Source organism: Diabrotica undecimpunctata, chromosome 9 (assembly GCF_040954645.1).
Source record: "Diabrotica undecimpunctata isolate CICGRU chromosome 9, icDiaUnde3, whole genome shotgun sequence".
In the NCBI taxonomy this organism is placed as follows: domain Eukaryota; kingdom Metazoa; phylum Arthropoda; class Insecta; order Coleoptera; family Chrysomelidae; genus Diabrotica; species Diabrotica undecimpunctata.
Window position 1 is genome coordinate 12,263,835 of NC_092811.1, and position 19,729 is coordinate 12,283,563.

The following is a 19,729-nucleotide window of genomic DNA, read 5'->3' on the forward strand; positions in this document are numbered from 1 at the left end:
CCCAAAACTACCGACCGATTGCACTGCTGTCTGTTGAGATGTATATATAAACTGTTGGAACACTTAATCTACAACAGAATTAGTAGAAACATATTTGAATTGATACCTATTGAGCAAGCATGGTTCAGACCTAATCGTAGCTGCACAGATCAGATCTTATCCCTAACAACATATATTGAAACAGGTTATGAAAGAAAGCAAAAAACATCCGTTGCTTTCATTGACATATTAGCTGCATACAATACTGTCTGCAGACAAAGACTAATTTGCAAACTAATCCGTGCCATCCCGTGTAAAAAGATAACTAAACTCATTGATAACATGCTCACCGACTGACCTTTGGTTGGGAGAATACTTTCACAAATGGAGGCTACGACCCAATGCAACGTAAACCGAAGTGTGCTGTTTCCATCTGAATAATGCCCAAACCAACAAAAAACTCTCCGTTCACTTTGAAAACAGACTGATTACTTATAATTATAACTCAACACGAAAATATCTTGGGAGTGACTCTGGACAGACAACACCTACAAAGAACGGCAGCAAAACTGAAAATAAGAAATAATATAGTCTAAAAGCTATATAGCACTACATGGGGGTCCTCAGCCTCCGTACTCAGATCATCCGTTCTCAGACTTGTATACTCGGCATCTAAATATGCTTCCCCGGTATGGCTCAATAGCAAACATACGAAGATCTCAGGTACAATTAGACCCACACCAAACTATTGGCTTCCCATTCCGAGTCACATTCCACCGCCGAAACTGCGAAGAAGTCATTCTCTTCTCAGAGAATATCGAAAAATCGAGTCTAACTATCAATTACCAATCCACCATGATAAGCTCGATATCGAAATAAACAGACTGCCCTCCAGATATCGTCCATTGCTAAGAGCCAACTTCTTACATCAGGAACATTTTAACCTCACCAACGTTTGGAGAAGACAATGGGAGAGCGATTCAACACAGGAAGCACATCAAATGGCCTGTATCGATCAGAAACCGAAATGATTTGAACTGATCCGCAATACATGGACAACGCTAAACAGAATAAAAACAAGCATGTGCTGATAGCTTACATAGAGATTGGAAAAAGCCCCTGAGTGTGACTGTAGTGCGCAACGACAGACCGTCCGTCACGTTGTTGAAGAATGCCTCCGAAGGCGATTCCCTGAAGTTTTCGATGAGTTACTGAATGCGACCGAAAAATGTTTTACATTATATTATAATACATTATATGTTCGTTTGGAATACTCCATGTAACGTTATATATTGATTTTTAATTATGTGTTCTTATTGTATGCCATACGATAAATAAATGCATATCTTTTAATCTGTTACAACTGACATCATCTAAAATTGGCTACATCGTTCTACTAGCGAAATTGGCGCCCAACTAGGGAGCTTAATATTGCTAGAAAGAGCAATTTAACACCAAGATATTTATGTATACAATTGATTAAATTATCGATCAAGAAGTACAGCAGAGTTTAGTTTTATAAATCTGCTTACTGTTATACACCATACACATTATTTCAGTTACATTTTCAAGAAATGTCATTGAACGCTATTATTATAATCTCCACATCTAGGATTGGGTACAGGATTTTCTTATGCTTTAGTAATTCCATTGGCTACTATATTATATTATACAGTAGAAAAAAAGGCTAAGAAATGAAGATTTATTTATTTTATTTTCTTTTATACAAAATTAAATACTGACAATTTTTATTTTTACAACACTTACGACATAAAAACAAAAAATCTATATTTACAACAGACAAATGTAAGAAATAAATAAGCGCTAAATACTAAATGGAAATTATTAAGACGGCAAATAACTTCGTTTCACTCTTTCTGCCAATCATTACTTTAATACTGGGAAAATAACGTTTATAATGAATGCATCATCGGTTTGTGTTCAACATTTAACTCTTCAATAGATATGATCTAAGGTTACAGGATGATAAAAGTAGAAAATATGTGGAAATATGTATTTCAGCTCATATTAATCACCAAAAGTTTATAGGGAACAAAATATACACGGATTTTCTCCCCAGAATCCTTTTTTGGTAGAAATGAAAGTAAAACCATACTGTTTCATAATGTTCCTCCACATAAGGTTGAATTCAAATCAGTTTTTCTGTATCTGTTCCAATTTTAGTGTGTATCTGTAGTTATTCAAAGTCTAGAATTTAAAAAGATTATCAATCAACATACACCTCCACATTAACGTACATCTAGTGCAGATCCGAGATGTCTCTTATACCTGTCGCATTCTTCACAAGACCATTTTCTACTTTATCACTTTCTGCTTGTTCTAAAAGCTGCCTCTCTCGTGAGTTGTATTGAACCCGTGTTACTTTGATTACGTGCCAATTCCGGACGAATTTTCAAAAACGAAATCCAAGAGTATCAACAATGCATCAGATCTGGTCTTTTATACCTTTTTACAGTGACAAAACACCATCAAGAAATCGCACTTTCCATATTGTTAGAAATACAACTTATTCCTTCCAAAACTGACTACTTCCAAACGGTTCCTGGTTGGAACACCTATGTTGTCTAGAATGTTTGGTAAAACCGACTCAATACATACTTCTAAAAATGTTATCTCGAAAATATAAACATAGGAATGCAACTCAACAGCAACCCTGGATTGTCCGCCAAAATGAACCAATAGGTAGACGATACGTATAGTGACAGCAACCCTCACTATCCGAATGTATATGACAGTGGTTGACAAGGGGGTATATAGGTGCTACAAGAAGGAGGAAACCTACAAGCCATATCTTTCAAAAACAGAGAAACAAGTATAGAAATTACAAAGGAAGAAGAAGAAACCCAATTTGTATTCTGTAGAGGTGTAGGTACCCGTGAAGCTCTCTTTGCATTGAACGTACTAATCCAGAGATGCTTGGATGTGAACCAAGAGATGTACGTCTGTTTCATAGATTACAACAAGGCTTTCGATAAGTCTGTCACAAATAGCTAATGGACGTCCTCAAAGCAAACAATTACAATGCAATGACCTTCGAATTATAACAAATCTTTATTATAAACAGCAACATGAGTGCGACAGGAGTGTGTATTGTCACCATTACTATTCAATGCATATTCTAAAGAAATTATGAAAAGAGCTCTTGAGGGAGAAACAGCAGGAATAAAGGTCGGTGGAACACCAATTAACAATATTATATATGCGGACGATACTATCATAATAGCACGATACTATCAACCTCTACGACCTCTAAAAGCTAATGAACAAGATAGTTGAGTATGGGGAAGAATATGAATTATCAATAAACATCAAGAAAACTAAATTTATGAGGATATCAAAAACCCAAAATAATGATGAAAGCCTGACAATTAACGGTAAAACTTTAGAACAAGTTGAAAACTACAATTATCTTGGCACAATAGTTAATCACACAAACGATTACTCCAAAGAAATCAAAGCTCGAATAGAGAAAGCGCGAACAAATGCAGAGACGGCACGTAGAGAAGAAAATATAGGCGCTCAAAAGAGTGGATTCAGGTTTCATCTCTAAATAACTGAATTCATTTTGAGAGTACTTCAATGTTGTTAAATCGAACAAAAGTACTTTTTTAATAACAGAAACTTGTCACAACCTTAGACAAACACAGTCAAGTATAACCTCTATCAATAAAAATGTTTATCGGTATCAAAATTATTGAAGCATTTTATGGAAAGCGACTGACAATAGGGACAGAAGCCATCTTCGAGAACTCTATATTGAAATCGTTTCTGATTCATGACATGTGGTCTGCCATACAACGAAAAAATTAACAATAGTCTGCTCAATCGCACCTCTACATCAAACATAATCCCCATTTTGATCAATATCGTCGCTGTTACTATTAATATCTTCAAAACACAAAACTGATTGCATCATATGCATTACAAACGTATATACGGCTGCAGCCTAACAGAGAAATATCGAAGTTACATGTTTTATAAGTCTTGGAAATGCAAAATAAAATTTTTGGCATTAAAAATAATAAAAAAGGGTAAGTCACAATTTGAAAGGTTAATTTTCAAATAAGTTTTAAATTATTCATATTAAATAGTCGTAAAAACCTAGGCAGCAGTTGTATTTGGTGCAAAATGGTGTTCGGTTTAAAAATTTTAAGGTTATATGAGGTTAAGTTAGGTACGAAATATCCTAAACTATACTATATATTTCAATACAAATAACAGAATGAAATAAAAGGTATTTAGCAGTATTTGAACAAATACCCATAAAAATATATTCAAATTCAGAAGTAAAAGAGAATAAAAAAATGTATCTTCTACTGGATGAAGGAATATGACAAGTCTAAACGCTTATATTATAAAGGATCACTGTGTTTGTAGCATTTTTGGATACATTATTCTTTGGACGGACGGATAATTCAGACGAATGGATGGTTCGCATGAAAAAAAAATCGATTTTTTTCAAGTTTAATTTAATTCAATAAAGAATTAACGTATTACTGGGCTCACATCCAAAAATCGTGGGTTTCAACGATACTAAAAGATCCATATCCATGATAGAGATCTTAGCTCTATCTGATAACTTGAAGTAAAATGTTCAAAATTGGACTAGATTACTCCAAGAGTTAAAAAAATGCATTTCCAGTAGTGTGTTACAAAAAAGTCTTCTGGTTTGGATAATCCACTTTGTTAACACCCCTTGTTATAGATATATAAAAAATATGGAAGAGTAAATGTGTAGATATAATGTTTTATGTTATTTATGCTCTCACAGTGATAGTAGTTGTTCGAAAACAACTCTGCACATAGCTCTGGTTCGTAGTTACAGTTTTTGTACTTATTACAATCACCACTGATTACGTAACTGTATTTTTTGTATAATTGTCATCTACTCAGTATTTTCCAAATAAACTCCAATTGGAATTGCAGATTCGCCGATGGAGCCTTAGTAGCCGAGCATAGTATATTCATAGGCATGGGACTTTGTGTCTTGACTTCTACAAAGGCCGTTTACTGCACTCCTTTGAAATTTAAAATATCCAGAGAATAGAAAAAAGAAATTAATTATATTAATTACAACTTTGTTGAAGTCCTTATGTTTTTGCCCCTACATAACGGATGTGGAGAAAAAATTAAGCATTTTATACCTATATACGATTTCAGAGATGTGTCCTAAGTGTTCTTTCTCCTTTAGTCAGTAAAATTTTGAGTACTTAATGAGCTATTTATCGGCTGACAGTGATTGCTCAGCTTGTGGGAAAGTAACTCTGTACGTGGCTCATGTTCTTAGTAACTGTTTTTAGTAATTATCAACATCACAACTGAATTATTTTTTGTACACCGGTCCAATGCCTTTATTTATCATTTTTTTTTCTAAATAGACTCGAATGAACGATGTATATTCACGATGAATATATCTGCTGCTCTGCTGGTTTTTCTGAGGCTCAATTGCTTTTGCGAACTGTCTGGAATCAAACTGTCATCTAATCTTTCGCCAGATGGCCGAAGAGAGCAACACTTAATTTAGTTCATGCCGCGAAATTTGACTCAAAAACTAAACATTCAAGTGAGGCTTCTGACAAACCGTTCAGATTTGTCAGAAGATACTGTTGTAACGAAGTGAAGATTAAATGCTTCACCACGATAATGAAATAGTTTATTCGCGATTTCTGTGGAAAAACGACATAGCTGTCATTCATCAAACCCTTACTCAACAGACCTAGCTCCTGCTGACTTTTTAGGTTTCCTTAAGAGATTTTCTAATCTTTGACTAGAATAAAATGCTTAAAAAATCGCTAAAGTAGATAAACAATGTTTTATACGAAATTTTTTCTGTACTGGAAACGACGTTGGGAGAAAAACGTTGTTAAGGAGCGTCCTTTGCACGGGATAACATTGAATGATTAATAAAATTATTAAAAATATGCTTGTGTAACGCCACTGTGTACTCTGTATAAAGAAAATAGAACACCTTAAGATTAACCAAAAGACCAGAAACATGTATACGAATAAAAACAAGAATCAATGGACTTTTAGAACTGACACGGAAATATATGAGGTCACATGGTGTTTTGGAGTAGTTTTTTGTCAATTATGAAAATGCCGTTTTAAAAGCTAATGTAAGTAACATACAGTCTTTAACTGTATTAGTCCAGAACTTTTTGATCAGCCCTCGTAAGTATGTTACGTGCCACAAGGGGCGATCAAAAGGTACCTAATTAAATATTTTCAGTACAAAAAAGTATGCCAGAAACAATAATGGGATAGGATTATAACAAATTGAATATTGAAGTACATAATGTACAATTAAATTAGGTTTCGGGTTTCACATTGACACCTGTCAATGTCAAAAGTGTCAAACGGTGAGATCAGATTTTTCTTGAACGAAAAACCTTGTTTAAATGTCAAATGTTTCAACTGCTGCCTTGATTTTCGGTCAATATTCCAAAAATTTGTTCAAGCTCTAATACTAATGCAAAAAATATACAAAATACATAAATATATTCACAGTTCTGAACGATCGTCAAATAAAAACTATCAAACTAAAATTAAACATATCGATCACTCTTCTACAGCTACCTACCGACTGAAGAATTATAATATAAAAATAGGAAAATAACGTTTCATCTATAAGAAAATTACTTTCACGGTTTTATATAAGGCAAGATTATTGCTTTTCAGAATATATCTTTTTATTTGTTGTTGTTCACAATACGCCATCTACCGAATAAATGTTAAAAAAATACTTTTGTAAACAGCCAAATTAAAATTGGACTTAAAAATAAAAAAAATCATGTTCTTGAGTGTGAATCTGACTTAAACTAGTATTAAATATTTTGTGACTATACTTAAAAGATTTGTATGTTGAAATTTAAGAAGTAATTTCAATTTTATTCGCAAATAAATATGTGTATTAGGAATTACAAAATAGAAGACAATGCCTGTTTGCAAATACTGCAAAAAGTATTTATTTGTGTAATAAGTGGGTCAAGTACATGGCAAACAAAAATTGTTTTTATATGTTATGGCGAAATAAAACCGGAAAAACCCTTGATAAATCAACTTGTTGAATTTATAAACTTACTGGAACCAAATAACCCGAATCTTACTCATGTGTACTAAAGGTGGTCGGACAAGGTTCTATACTGTTTCCACTTCTTTTTAATGTTTATTCGTAAGTCATATTTCAAGGAATTTTATAATATGTGGAAAAGAATACCAAGTCAACGAGTACTTACTAAAAACATCAGATATGCCGAAGATAAGGTGATACGACTTGAAAACTTAATGATTGGCATACTAGGCATTTTCGAAGAAACAAAACATGGAAAATAGAGGAAAATTATTTTAATTGACCGAGAACGCTGAACCAGATTTCCTAAAAAGTTGTTCAGAATATCTAGGAAGACTGTGCTTATAAAATAAGTCCTCAAAAAGACTAAATTCTGTAGAGAACTATTTGACACATCTAAAAATTGAAAAGTTATACTGGAAGTGTCGAAATACAAGCTCTTAAGGCGATAAATATTTAGTGTTCGTGGAACTGATATAAGAAATTGCTGCAAGGTACCTGATCTTCGGTACAACAATAAGAGTTTTAAAAATATATCTACATTCACACTCAGCATACATGATTTTAGCTGCACAATAGGGCATAAGAGTGTAAAAAATTATAATAAAAGTTAATATTTTAAAAGTAAAAAATAAATATTAACTACACTTATCTTCATCGGTTTGACATAGAGCTACATCTAGGCCAACGATTAGCGGCGTTATATTTTGCAACAAAACATTTTTGAGTAAATAGCGTATTGTTATGTTCATTTGAGCGAAAATATTATACAAAAATCTTTTTCTCGATATATAGCTTCGTTGTAGATTGTAAACCCTGGAATTCCATCAATCTCCAATTTAAGGTTGTCTTTTTGGTCCAGCAGACAAGAAAATATAATTTTTAAATAAAACGAAGCCTGCATAAAAGTTTATGCTGTAATGGCTTTTTGTATATGAAGATTACACTACAAAAAAAATATTATTATTTTTTCGCAAGGTTTTTGTTAAAAGAATGAATTTGAATTAAATAATTTTAGATAATCTTTACCACAAAATCAATCTAAAGAAGAATATTATAAAAAAAAAAAATAAAAAGGTATTTAACACTTTAACTGCCAGGTAAATTCGGAATAAATTTTGTACCGCGTCTTCTGGGCCAAAATATTTTTCTCTTTTTAATTACTTACTCTATTTGTGTTTGTTTTTAGTAAAAATCATACAATCAGATTTGTTTTTTGGTTATTTTTGTAAAAATTGCTGTGTCCTCATATGGTGCACGCGGTTTGCGATTGTGAAATTGTTACTAATGTCTAGTTGCAGGCCATGGGTACCACAGATGGATACTGAAGGTCAAATAGTCTGTTACCTTTCCAGTAAGAGAGTGATACGTGTAAGATGTTTCAGTTTGTTATTTATTTTCGATAAGAGCGTATCGTCGACTTCACGATTGAAAAAATTTAATATGGCGCACTATAACAAACAACTCCGTTATTTAAAGTTGGAATTAGAAGCAGAAAAGGGAACTAAAATTGCATGTGTTCATATATGGTACACATGGCAGTTAAAGCGTTATAAAAGATTATTTAGATTCTAAAAAAAATATGTCATCAATCGCGGTAATTGTGTCGTCCTCTTGTGGCGAAAATATGAATTCATACTTAAAAATTCTAACATTACAAAATTTCAAATTAATTTCTTGCCTACTAAACCACTAAGTTACAGTTTTTCTGTTTTATTATGAATTTGTGTAACCCAAGTTAATTAATATTGGACAGTCATGCTCTTTTAAAACAGTCTAACTCTTGTCATGGAGATTCTTAGATGAGATTGAAAGAATACGAAAGAGTTTTGTTTTAACAACTCGTCTCCAAGGGTACTGTTTTGGTAGTTCCGTTTGTTATGACACTGTTAGTGTTAGTCAGCGTATCACCCACAGATGGCGGTCCTTGGGAACTGGTTGAGTGATGATGCGTCGTTCCTGCGGCTCCGTTTTGTTTGTGCTTTCTGAGACACCAGAATCGTTTTACTGCTGACAAAACCTAAAAACCAAACTCAATGTTAATTTTGAAATGTTTAATTTGAACATTGGTATTTATATATTTTTTTAGTATATTTATAATTAGGCGCCTGACTAATTTAATTATAAATAAAGAAAATGTAAGTTAAATATTTTATTTACATGGGATTAAGCCAAAATTGGTTGTAATGAAAACTTTGATGTTTCAATTTTCACTCCGGAAATCGTTTATAAAAAGATTATTTTAGAATTTTGTTAAAAAAGAGTGTATGAGCGTATTAAACATAGTGTTTTTCAGTTTTTCATTTGGAAGTGTATTTCTAGAGATATTCGACCGTTTCGATAAGTATCACAATATCACAATACATCGTTTTTTCCGCTTATAGTGACATCTTGTTCAAATATTGATATCAACTAAACACATTTCAATATTAGTGCCATAATGTACTTTACCGGAAGTTTAGATTGGTCCAATATAAACTGTCAATTGTATTCACTTTTGGAACAAAATCAAGTCAGTCATAACTGTATACTCAACTGGTTCGTTTCATTTATAAGTTTTAACAGATTATGATGACACAGACCATTTTTTCCGTCGGTAAATAGATAAACGTTGTATACTAGTGAGTGTTAAGGTTCACAATGGCAGTGAATTACATATCTACGATGCCAAAGTTGTTAGGCCGCGAAAATTACGATAATTGGGCTTTCTCAGTTCAAAATGATCTTGTTCTAGAGGGTTTGTCCACGTGTTTAGACTGAACTAAAACCGAAGTAGACAAACAAGAAAAAGCTAAAGCCAAGTTGGTTTTTTGCTTGATTCATCGTTCTATATACATATAAAACAAGCAAAAACCGCGAAAGAAATTTGGGACGCTTTAAAAAAGTTGTTTGATGACTCCGGTTCGTGAGAAAAATCAGTTTATTAAGAAGTTAAATTTCAACGCGATTGGAAGATTGTAGTTCAATGGCAAGTTTTGTGAACAAAATAGTTAAAAAATGACAAAAATTGAGTGGAGTGGTTTTAAAATTGACGATGAGTGGATAGGTTTGCTACCTTTGGCGGGAATACCTGATCGTTTTTCACCAATGATAATGGCGATCGAACATTTGGGAGTTGTGATTTCTACCGATTCAATTAAAACAAAACTGTTGGACATGAAAAGTGATGTTGGTAACACTAATAGTGCTTTTGCAAATAGTAGTAGTAACAAAACCAGAACCAATCACAACAGACAGTTTGAAAATAGCACTAATCACAGAAGTGATGACGGCGTAAATGACAAGAGAGACGGAGATCTGTCGAAAATCAGATGTTATCAGTAGTAATATCCCTAGGACATTGATAACAGATGACAATCGAAAGCTCGTTCCGTGGTAACAGCACGAAGCCGAAGGCTGAGTGCTGTTACCAAGCAACGAGCTTGAGAAATTTGTCATGAAATTATGAGGCATTCATCAATGTCCGAGGGATATTCGGCGGATAATTTTTCGAAAAAAAAAAATCATAACTCAACATAACGAAACATTTATTTTTTAAAAGTAGTTAGTGAAAGTACAATTATTAAAATTTAAGTTAACATTAGATTCGTTGCTGTTGTCTACTATAGAAGATCTATTACCACGCATAATATTTATAATCTTGTTGTGGTGTTCTTGATCGAGATTCAAGTATGGTTTTATAGAATTCTGATTGCCATGACCAGTAATTTTTAGCAATTGTTGTTCTTTGAAACGTGACATTTTGAAATTTATTTGGATGAAGTTGTCAAACTCGATCGTGTTGTCATAGGGATTGAAAATTGCACTGAATGCAATTATCAGTCTAATGTTGACATGATTGGGTGAAATTGTTCCACATGACACAAAATGACGAAATTTGAATGGTTGTTAGAACAGTCGATAAATTATCATTGTAAACAAACAAAATGTCCGAAGAAATAAACCTCCGAAAAATATGCGTTTAGTGCCGCGTTTCTGAATGGAGACTTTAAAAAAACTGAGTAGTATGTGGACTAGTTACCGAGTCCACATACTACTCATACCGTCCTGCTTCGTTTGGAACACCTGGGATAATAGCAAATTAGCAAATCTCCATAACATTTAATATATATGTAGCAAATTGCGATATTTTATCAAAAGACGACCATAGTCAGTAATCATTAGTAAAATTTTTATTTTCTGAGAAAAAAATATTCTTTAATGTTTTATAAATCACTATCATTTATATAACATCTATTAAAAAAAAACAACGTACCTGAGGTTGGCATCCAATAACAATAAAGATAAAAACACCGTGGATGCTGTTGATTATATCAGTGAGGTACCATATTTCTTGAGGACCACCGACAGCAAATGAGATCAAATCGGCTATCCACGTCACTCCCATGACCACTACCAATTTCAAGCACACTCTTCCCAGTGCGGCTCTAAAAGATTAAAAGTTTAATAAGTAAAATAAAAAATTAATTTATAAAGTTAAACATTTATATAACGACGATTATATTTTATAGTGGACAAATTCGAATGTAATTATAAGTTCGAATTATTTCTAATTCCCTGTATCCGATTCTTCTCGATAGACGTAGATAAAATAAAATGTTGAAGTTGTGGAGTGAAATTTAGTTTTATTGACAGCTACTAAATTATTACACTATGGTTGTTGAGGTCTTCTTCTTCTTCTAATGGCGCTACAACCCTTTGTGAGTCTTGGCCTGCTTAACAATGTTCTTCCATTCTGCCCTCTCGGATACTTTCCTTCGCCACTGCCTGATGTTCACGGTTTTAAGATCCTTCTCTACGTCGTCTATCTGCAAACGCCTAATTATCATTTAATTAGGTTAATGGCTAATTAGGTTATTTGGTGCTTGCAAGGTTGCCAAATTTACCATTTTTCTGATATAAGAATTACTCGCTTTGGTTTTTCAAATACAACATTCTATATATTGTATTATTATCGGAATCCTCACTTTAATACGAGTTCAACCACATGTAACACTTGGTATTTCATCTAGTTATGAAGGTTTTAAATAAATAAAACTTCACAGTGCCAAATAGTTTTGAAGTAATTCAGTAAATATAGAATGCTGTAAATGCAGAGTCATACAGACTATGCAAGAACCACCAGGCTGGAATGCAGGGACTTCTGACAGTACTGCCACAATTGGTCGCATGGCTCCTGTAGATCCTTTCTGAACCCATTAGTTCCTAGCGTTACGATTATGTAACGGCAAAGCGGTGCCATCTAGATAGATCCTCTATCACCTACGTCGCAAATTTTCAGTTAAACACAGGTCAGTTCATGTCAAAAGGTGTTAGTGTTTACATCGTCGTAAATGTGCGATTTTATTAGAACTTTGTTTTGAATCTGTTCCTGGATAAAATATACCGAAAGAAATAATGCTTCAAATAATGGACTTCGCTGATAAAAAGTAAGTATTATTATAAAAATATTAGCATCACATTAAAAACTAAGAAAAAAATAATCTGGGCACTAATGCGTTAAGTTAATTTGCTCCATTTTTAACTCACCGTACTGATGAGGACCAATTACTCAGAAATACGTATTTACGGTTGCCTTCCACCTTCATCTATTTTTTTCTGCTAAGTTGCGAGTTTTGCCAAGATTTTTCCTTATTATATATACATATATTTAATCTAGTATTATGAGGTCATTAACCTAGCCTAGCATTTTTATCTGATCAGCTGTATACTGGTTTTATTAAGATTTTTTCTGTTTATGATTTCCAGGAAAAATGGTATTATTAGTACGCAATATGTACGTACTAATAAACAAATTTATAATCTCGCATAAAACATATATTTTGCATGTCTGTACACAGAATGTGGTTTAATTGGCTCATAAAAATTATATAGTCCCACCGGCAATGATATCCGTTTCTCCGAAAACCTAATTTCAGAATTTTAAATTGGCAAAAGTTACTGTAAATATTTAATGAATTTCGTATGCACATCCGAAGAAAAGAAACCGCCGTTCCGTGTGCAGAGCCACTTAACTACATCGGCTTTTCCTCGAAGTTCTGCAAGTGCCCGTAAATATGGTAAAAAACTTGCTCCTACCGGCAACATCAAGGTGGACAGTATTCGGTTACAGACAGCTACCAATAGTACAGTAGTTCCTGAACTAAGTAGTGATTTTATAATCTTATATAAGAAAATTAGTTAGTTGTGTTAATTTTTGACCAACAAACTATAATAACACCAGTTCTCCATTCTTCTGGTATTTTATTGTTTTATAATTCTGAAAATAAATGTTGTTAGTTGTTTAGTCATGCTGCTTCACAATATTTCATCAGTTCATTTGATATCATATCTTCGCAATTTTTCTATTCTTCATTTTTTCAAATGTGTTTAAATAATAACTTTTTCATTTCTGAATATAACTGGTTCTGACGCCATTTGTTATTGTTTACAGCTTTTTAAGTTAATCCATGTATATTTTTCAATGTTTTTCGGGTCTATTAGGGAAAAATTCTGCACGAATTGGGCAGAGCCACACTTGATCATGACAGTTAAGGGTTAAATCTTAAAGTTAAGGGTAAATGCAAGACAAATTTTATTTATGTGAGAAATTTTAAATTAGGTCACAAACTAAAATGATAAATTTTAAATTAGGTCACAAACTAAAATGATAAGCATGGTAAAAAGATATTGAAACAATATGAAGTATGCATGTAAATACAATACTTAATTAATCAGAATCAGTTTACACTGCTGAAATCAATATTATCAACGTGTCCATACCTATTGTTATAAAGAAGTAACGCCTGAATTATTTCTTTGTTTAAATCGAGGTTCCCATCTCTAGCTTTTAGCGGCTTAGAGCCATTAGAGTTTTTTCTTAGGCTGATTCGTCCTTGAGATGCAAGAGTTCCTTTAGAGAAAAATAACACCGGAATGTAGTGCCATTAAATTATGCCTTACTTGATACTAATTGCTTTCGGATAGGGTAAAAGTAGGATTCACAAAAGATAACTTGAATTAAGAAGAAGTCAGTATATCTGACACATTCAGGGACTTTTCGCGTTTTAGCTCAGCTACATTATATAGTATAATATATAGTTTTATATTATCGAACTATCTTTCTTGGTCATCAAATTGCTTGTCGAGTGGAACAACCCAGTAACACACCCATAATCTAAAGAAAAACATCTATCGCACATTAACCAAAAATAACAAAGTTGATTAGGGAAAAACGAAATCTTATGAAGGTATGGCAGAGGACACGAACGACAATAACTACAAAGAGGAATTACTAAAATTAAAAACGAATCAGCCCATAAGTATCTGAGTGAACCAATCTACGATAATGCAGTGAATACTCTATTTGGAAAGCGGCCAAAAAGATAAATAAGTGACTTAAAATACACTGTGTGTCAGCTAAATGGAATAAATTAGTTAATAAATAAACGAGAGAGTATTCGAAAAAACTTTTTATATGGGGTGAATCAGATAGCGATGGCCACTACCAACTTGCTTATTTTAAATGGAACACCCTGTATATTAATTAATTTTTAGATTCCTCAGATCATTTTAGACATTTTTTGAATACAATGTCCTATACCTATCTTTGACTGTTTCGAATATATTAAGTAAAATGCAAAAATTCACATTTAGAAAAGAAAATTATCTATTTGCCAAAAGTCGCTACAAAATATTCAAAAACAATAATGTCAGTGTCGGAAATATTCAAAATGCTCCCCGCGAACGTCTTGGCAACATCCTAACCGTGAATAGAAATTGCTTCTAACGTCAACATCTCAGATGTGATCAATCTAATCGCAATCATTATTCGTCTTCGTAAGTCAGCTAAGTCAGTGGATTTAGTCTTGTATACAATACTTTTCACATATCCCCATAAGAGAAAGTCTAATGGCTTGACGCCATTAGACTCATTGATCGGGGGATCGTGGTAGCCATTCAATCGATCCTCGCCTTCCTATCCGCCGATTTGAAAATATTTGGTTGAGGTACTGCCGGACATAGATTTGGTAGTGGAGTGGTGCTCCATATTGTTGAAACCATATCATATTCGCTGGAACTTGTGGGTTTCCTGGATCAGACAAGTTAGTCAACGTTGGCACTACATTATTTTGGAGCAATGCTAAATAATTGTCGCCATTCAAATTGCCATCTATGAAAAAGGGACCTATGATCTGATCTTCAATAATTCCTGCCCACACGTTAACCTTCTCAAAGTATTGAGTACTGCCTTTTCTTATCCAGTTAGAATTTTCCCTGGACCAATAGCGGCAGTTTTGCCGATTAGCATGACCGTGAAGAGTAAAGGTGCACTCATCAGAAAACAAAACATGTTCTAATTGGATCACATTGCAGTCTAACATTGCCATCATTTGTTCACAAAAATACGTTCTCCTGTCAAAATCATCTTCCATGAGCTACTGAGTGTGTATAATTTTATAGGCATGCATTTTGTTTTCTTGTATGATTTGAATAACCGATGAATAGCTAATATCGAGTACTGGAGCTACTTTTCGAACAGATACTCAATACTTATTTCTACTTACAAAAATTAAATGTATTCCCGACATTTGAAGAAAACTAAAAATATCTCGGAAAATAATGAGTTAGGTATAGAGAATACTATACAAAATTAAAGAGTATTATAAATACAATATTTCTAAAAAATAAAATACAGGGTGATCCATTTAAAAAAATTGAAAAATCGTAATTTCGTTTTGTAGTTCACCTTGTATACAAATTTTAGTTAATCATTTCAATTAAACTTAATTTAAAAATTAAATACATTGTTTACCTTATTATATAAATTAAATAATTGTTTATGCATTACTTCTTTCATAGGAATTTTGAAATAAAAATGGTCATAACTTGTTAAATACTCTGTATAGTAATGCAAAGACCAATAGTATAAGAACAAGAATTATGAGAGAAATATAAATATGAAAAAAATATAGAATATTCCATTTGAATTTTTCATTATTGAAGTGTATTTTTCCGAAGACGAGTTTAGGATTACCACAAAATTTTAAATTGTTGGAAACCAAACCGCCATCCCATTATTTAATAAATAATTTAATACTTTCAACATTATTTTAAAGAAAACAGTTACCAGTTATTTTTACAATAATTCCATTTTGGTTGCAAAATATCTTATAATCAGTCAACGAGAAAAAACATTTCCTGCTATGGAAAAAAAGTAACTGTTATTAAATTATTCTTTCTTATTGCTTACCGTTCAGAAGTTGATTTAACGAGTTCCCTCTTCCACAAACCGCAAGTTAATTCTCTTGCAGTGAGACCGAACAATAGCAAATTGATGAACAATAAGGTACCAATAGGGCCCATGAAGTAAGTCAGCTTTTCGGTTTCACCTGAAACAAAATATATAGTTTAAATAAAAAAAAACAAAACAGTAAATGTTATCAAAAATATATTAACAAAGATTTCTTTAGAGAAGTTAAATCTTAATCGCTACGACTATCTGTTTACTTCATCCATTGAATATTAAGGAATTGTTCTGAGCGTAAATTGTCTTGGAAATTACCCACTGAGTTTATGATAAATCGATGCAATTATGGTTTAAATTTTCTTAAAGCAATTTCAAAGACGTAGTGAGGAGCTGATGTTGAAACTTCTCTAAACAGAATAGAAGTTACAAAAAAATTAGGATTGCGTATTTGATAATTATGTGCTAATGAACGGTTCCAATTACATGTACCTAGAACTTCTACCTGATTTAATTCTTTTCTTGGAAGCCTTTTAGTGATATAATAAAGTCATAATATATATTAGCGATATAATAAAGACTACCGTCAATATTGCTGTCCTTCTAAAATATATGCACATCTAAATTTGTAAATGAAAACTTTGAAGATATAAAATTAACTCTATATACATACCCTTTAAAAATTCATATACCTAATGTGAATGTTTCAAAGAAGAACAACAAAATCTAATTTAATTTTCTTCTTCCGAAGAACACTCGATGTCACTATCGTCACTTCCTTAAGTTTATTATAATGGGATTAATATCTTCTTACACAGTGGGAAGATAGATATTAAAAAGGGTATACGACAGGGGTGCGTCCTCTCGCCGCTCCTGTTCAATATATACTCTGAACAAATCTTCAGAGAAGCACTGGGAGAAGTTTCGGAGGGTATCAAAGTAAACGGAGAGGTAATCAATAATATTAGATATGCTGACGACACAGTTATTATCGCAAATGACTGCAACGAGCTTCAAAGACTCATGCAAAGCATACACACAGCAAGTCAAGAATATGGTTTAGAACTCAATACAATCAAAACTAAATGCATGCTCATCAGCAGAACACAACAACCTCCGATGCAATTGACATTAAACAACCGAAAAATAGAACAAGTGGAGACATACACATACCTTGGAACCACAGTCGACACAAAATGGGACCAGTCAACAGAAATAAGATCACGAATTGAAAAAGCGCGAAACGCGTTCAACAATATGAAAAAGTGGTTCACAAGCAAAATCTCAATGTAACTAAAATTAAGACTGATCAAGTGTTATGTCTTTCCGGTCTTGTTCTATGGAGCAGAGGCATGGACCACAACGGAAGCCACCCTGAAGAAACTAGAATCCTTTGAGCTGTGGATATATCGCCGTATTCTTCGGATATCCTGGACAGACCACATCACTAACGTGGAAGTAATGCAGAGAATAGGCAAAAGCAAAGAAATAATCTTCACCGTAAAGAAACGGAAGCTTGAGTACTTCGGACATGTCATGAGGCATACTAAGTACCGGCTGCTACAGTTAATAGTCCAAGGAAGAATCGACAGTAGGGACCGGGAAGAAGACGACACTCATGGATGCATAACCTGCGACAATGCTTCGGACTAACATCGACCGAACTGTTCAGAGGTGCCGTAAACAAAGTCAAAATAGCCTTGTTAATAGCCAACGTCCGAAACGGATAGGACAAAGGAAGAAGAAGAAGAATATCTTCTTGACGGTCTATTTGGACTTCGGATGTTGGGTTATTTCGGAAACTCGTTTTTCCAACAGGTGTCTCACATCTTCCAATTTGAAAGTCATGTTAGTTTGTGCAATATTATTTTTAATCGCAGCCCATATTAGCTCTATCGGATTTAAATCCGGATGGTATGGAGGTAACCGTAAAGGAGTTTGACCATATTCACGCAAAAGTTCGTCGAATTCATACTTTTTGAAACGATTTTTATGGTACTTACACAACGCAAACAATTCGGGTTTAAAACTTATATGGATTAAATGTTATATTGGTATTAATCAGCCAATCAATCATATCATTTTTTTTGGAATTACTATTAGGCGCAGGATTCACTTGTACCGAATGGTATGAGGCATTATCGCAAACAACTACTGAGTTAGGGGGTAAATTTGGAATTAGTTTTTCCTTTAGCCATTTTCGGTAATTCGTGGCATTAATTTCAAAGTGGTAGTCACCGGATTTACTACCAGACTTAAATATTAAAAGCGCGTTTGGAATAAATCCCATTTCACCACCAGCATGCACTATTATTAAACGTTGACCCTTCGAAATGTTCATCAGTAACCCTTTACTAGAATTATCATTCCAAGTTTTCGACAAAGTATGTCCGTACATATGTCTCATCGAGGTAAACAATGGGCCTCTTTCGTTTCTATAATGTTTGGTAAGTCTTTAATATTTGATTCTCTAAGCCCTTATTTCCGTCTTTTCAACCAACAATTTTCTGTTGTCGTGTGCTCTCCTCCAACGGAAATTCATATTTCGAAGAATTCTTCGTAGCGAGGCTTCTGATACTTCAATGTCCAAATCTGTCTCAATTTTGTTCTTGAATTTATTAACAGTAACACGACAATTCTCTGTTCTATGAAAATCGTGTATTATACGCCGAATATCTGTAATTTGATATTCTGGTAAATCTGTCACAGGTGACTTTCGTAAAGGTCTCTTTAAAGAAAATTCAACTTTGTTTTTATTATTTAGAGACCGTTTGCTCTCTTGTAGTATTCTGAATACGGTCCGTACAGAAATGCCTATAACGACGTAAATATAATCAGCGTATAAGTAAAATGAAAGATGCAGTAAGAGAACATCTGGAGAAAATGGGAGTGAGACAATGGGAAATAGTGGCACAGGACCGACAAACATGGAAGGCAATAGTAAACGCGGCAAATACTCACGAAGAGTTGTAACGCCATTGATTATGATGATGATGACGTAAATAATAATTCAAATTGATTGGTATGTTGTAGAAATAATTCTTCAAAAAAATAAATAAATAAGAGCTTTCTACGAAAAGAGGAGCTTATGAACTCTCTCTCCACGTATGAAAAATGATGACGATCTATTACTAAATAAACTAGCTAGGGGAATAATAATAATTTGGCAAAATTATTTTACAGTAAATGTGGTTATTATTTTACAAAAAATTATGATAAATAAAAATGAAGTAGTAATGGAAACACACCATGGAATTGTAGATGATCACATAGTAATAGAACTACCTACAGACCAAGAAGTAGTAAACAAAATAACGAAGTAAACGTAATAATAGCTAAAAATAACGACTGTAACGAAAGAGCAGAGAATACGATATTTAGGACACATCGAGATAATCAAATAAGAAATATATATATTTGGGTATCACATGCAG

The 19,729-nt window shown here is 33.2% G+C and overlaps 2 protein-coding genes across 2 annotated transcripts in view; one reads left to right on the forward strand and one right to left on the reverse strand.

Annotated features, from left to right (window-relative positions):
• LOC140449541 (uncharacterized) overlaps nt 1–19,729 on the forward strand; it is a 73,244-nt gene that overhangs the window by 8,939 nt on the left and 44,576 nt on the right. The window lies entirely within an intron of this gene.
• The window catches only part of mthl1 (adhesion G-protein coupled receptor methuselah-like 1), a 368,256-nt gene continuing 350,194 nt past the window's right edge, over nt 1,668–19,729 (reverse strand). Inside the window, exons 5-7 of the mRNA XM_072542748.1 lie at nt 16,302–16,440; nt 11,325–11,496; nt 1,668–9,089 (exon numbers count right to left, since the gene is read on the reverse strand). Of these exons, the coding sequence (XP_072398849.1) occupies nt 8,904–9,089; nt 11,325–11,496; nt 16,302–16,440 (497 nt within the window). The 3' untranslated portion in view covers nt 1,668–8,903. The remainder of the gene's footprint in view (nt 9,090–11,324; nt 11,497–16,301; nt 16,441–19,729) is intronic.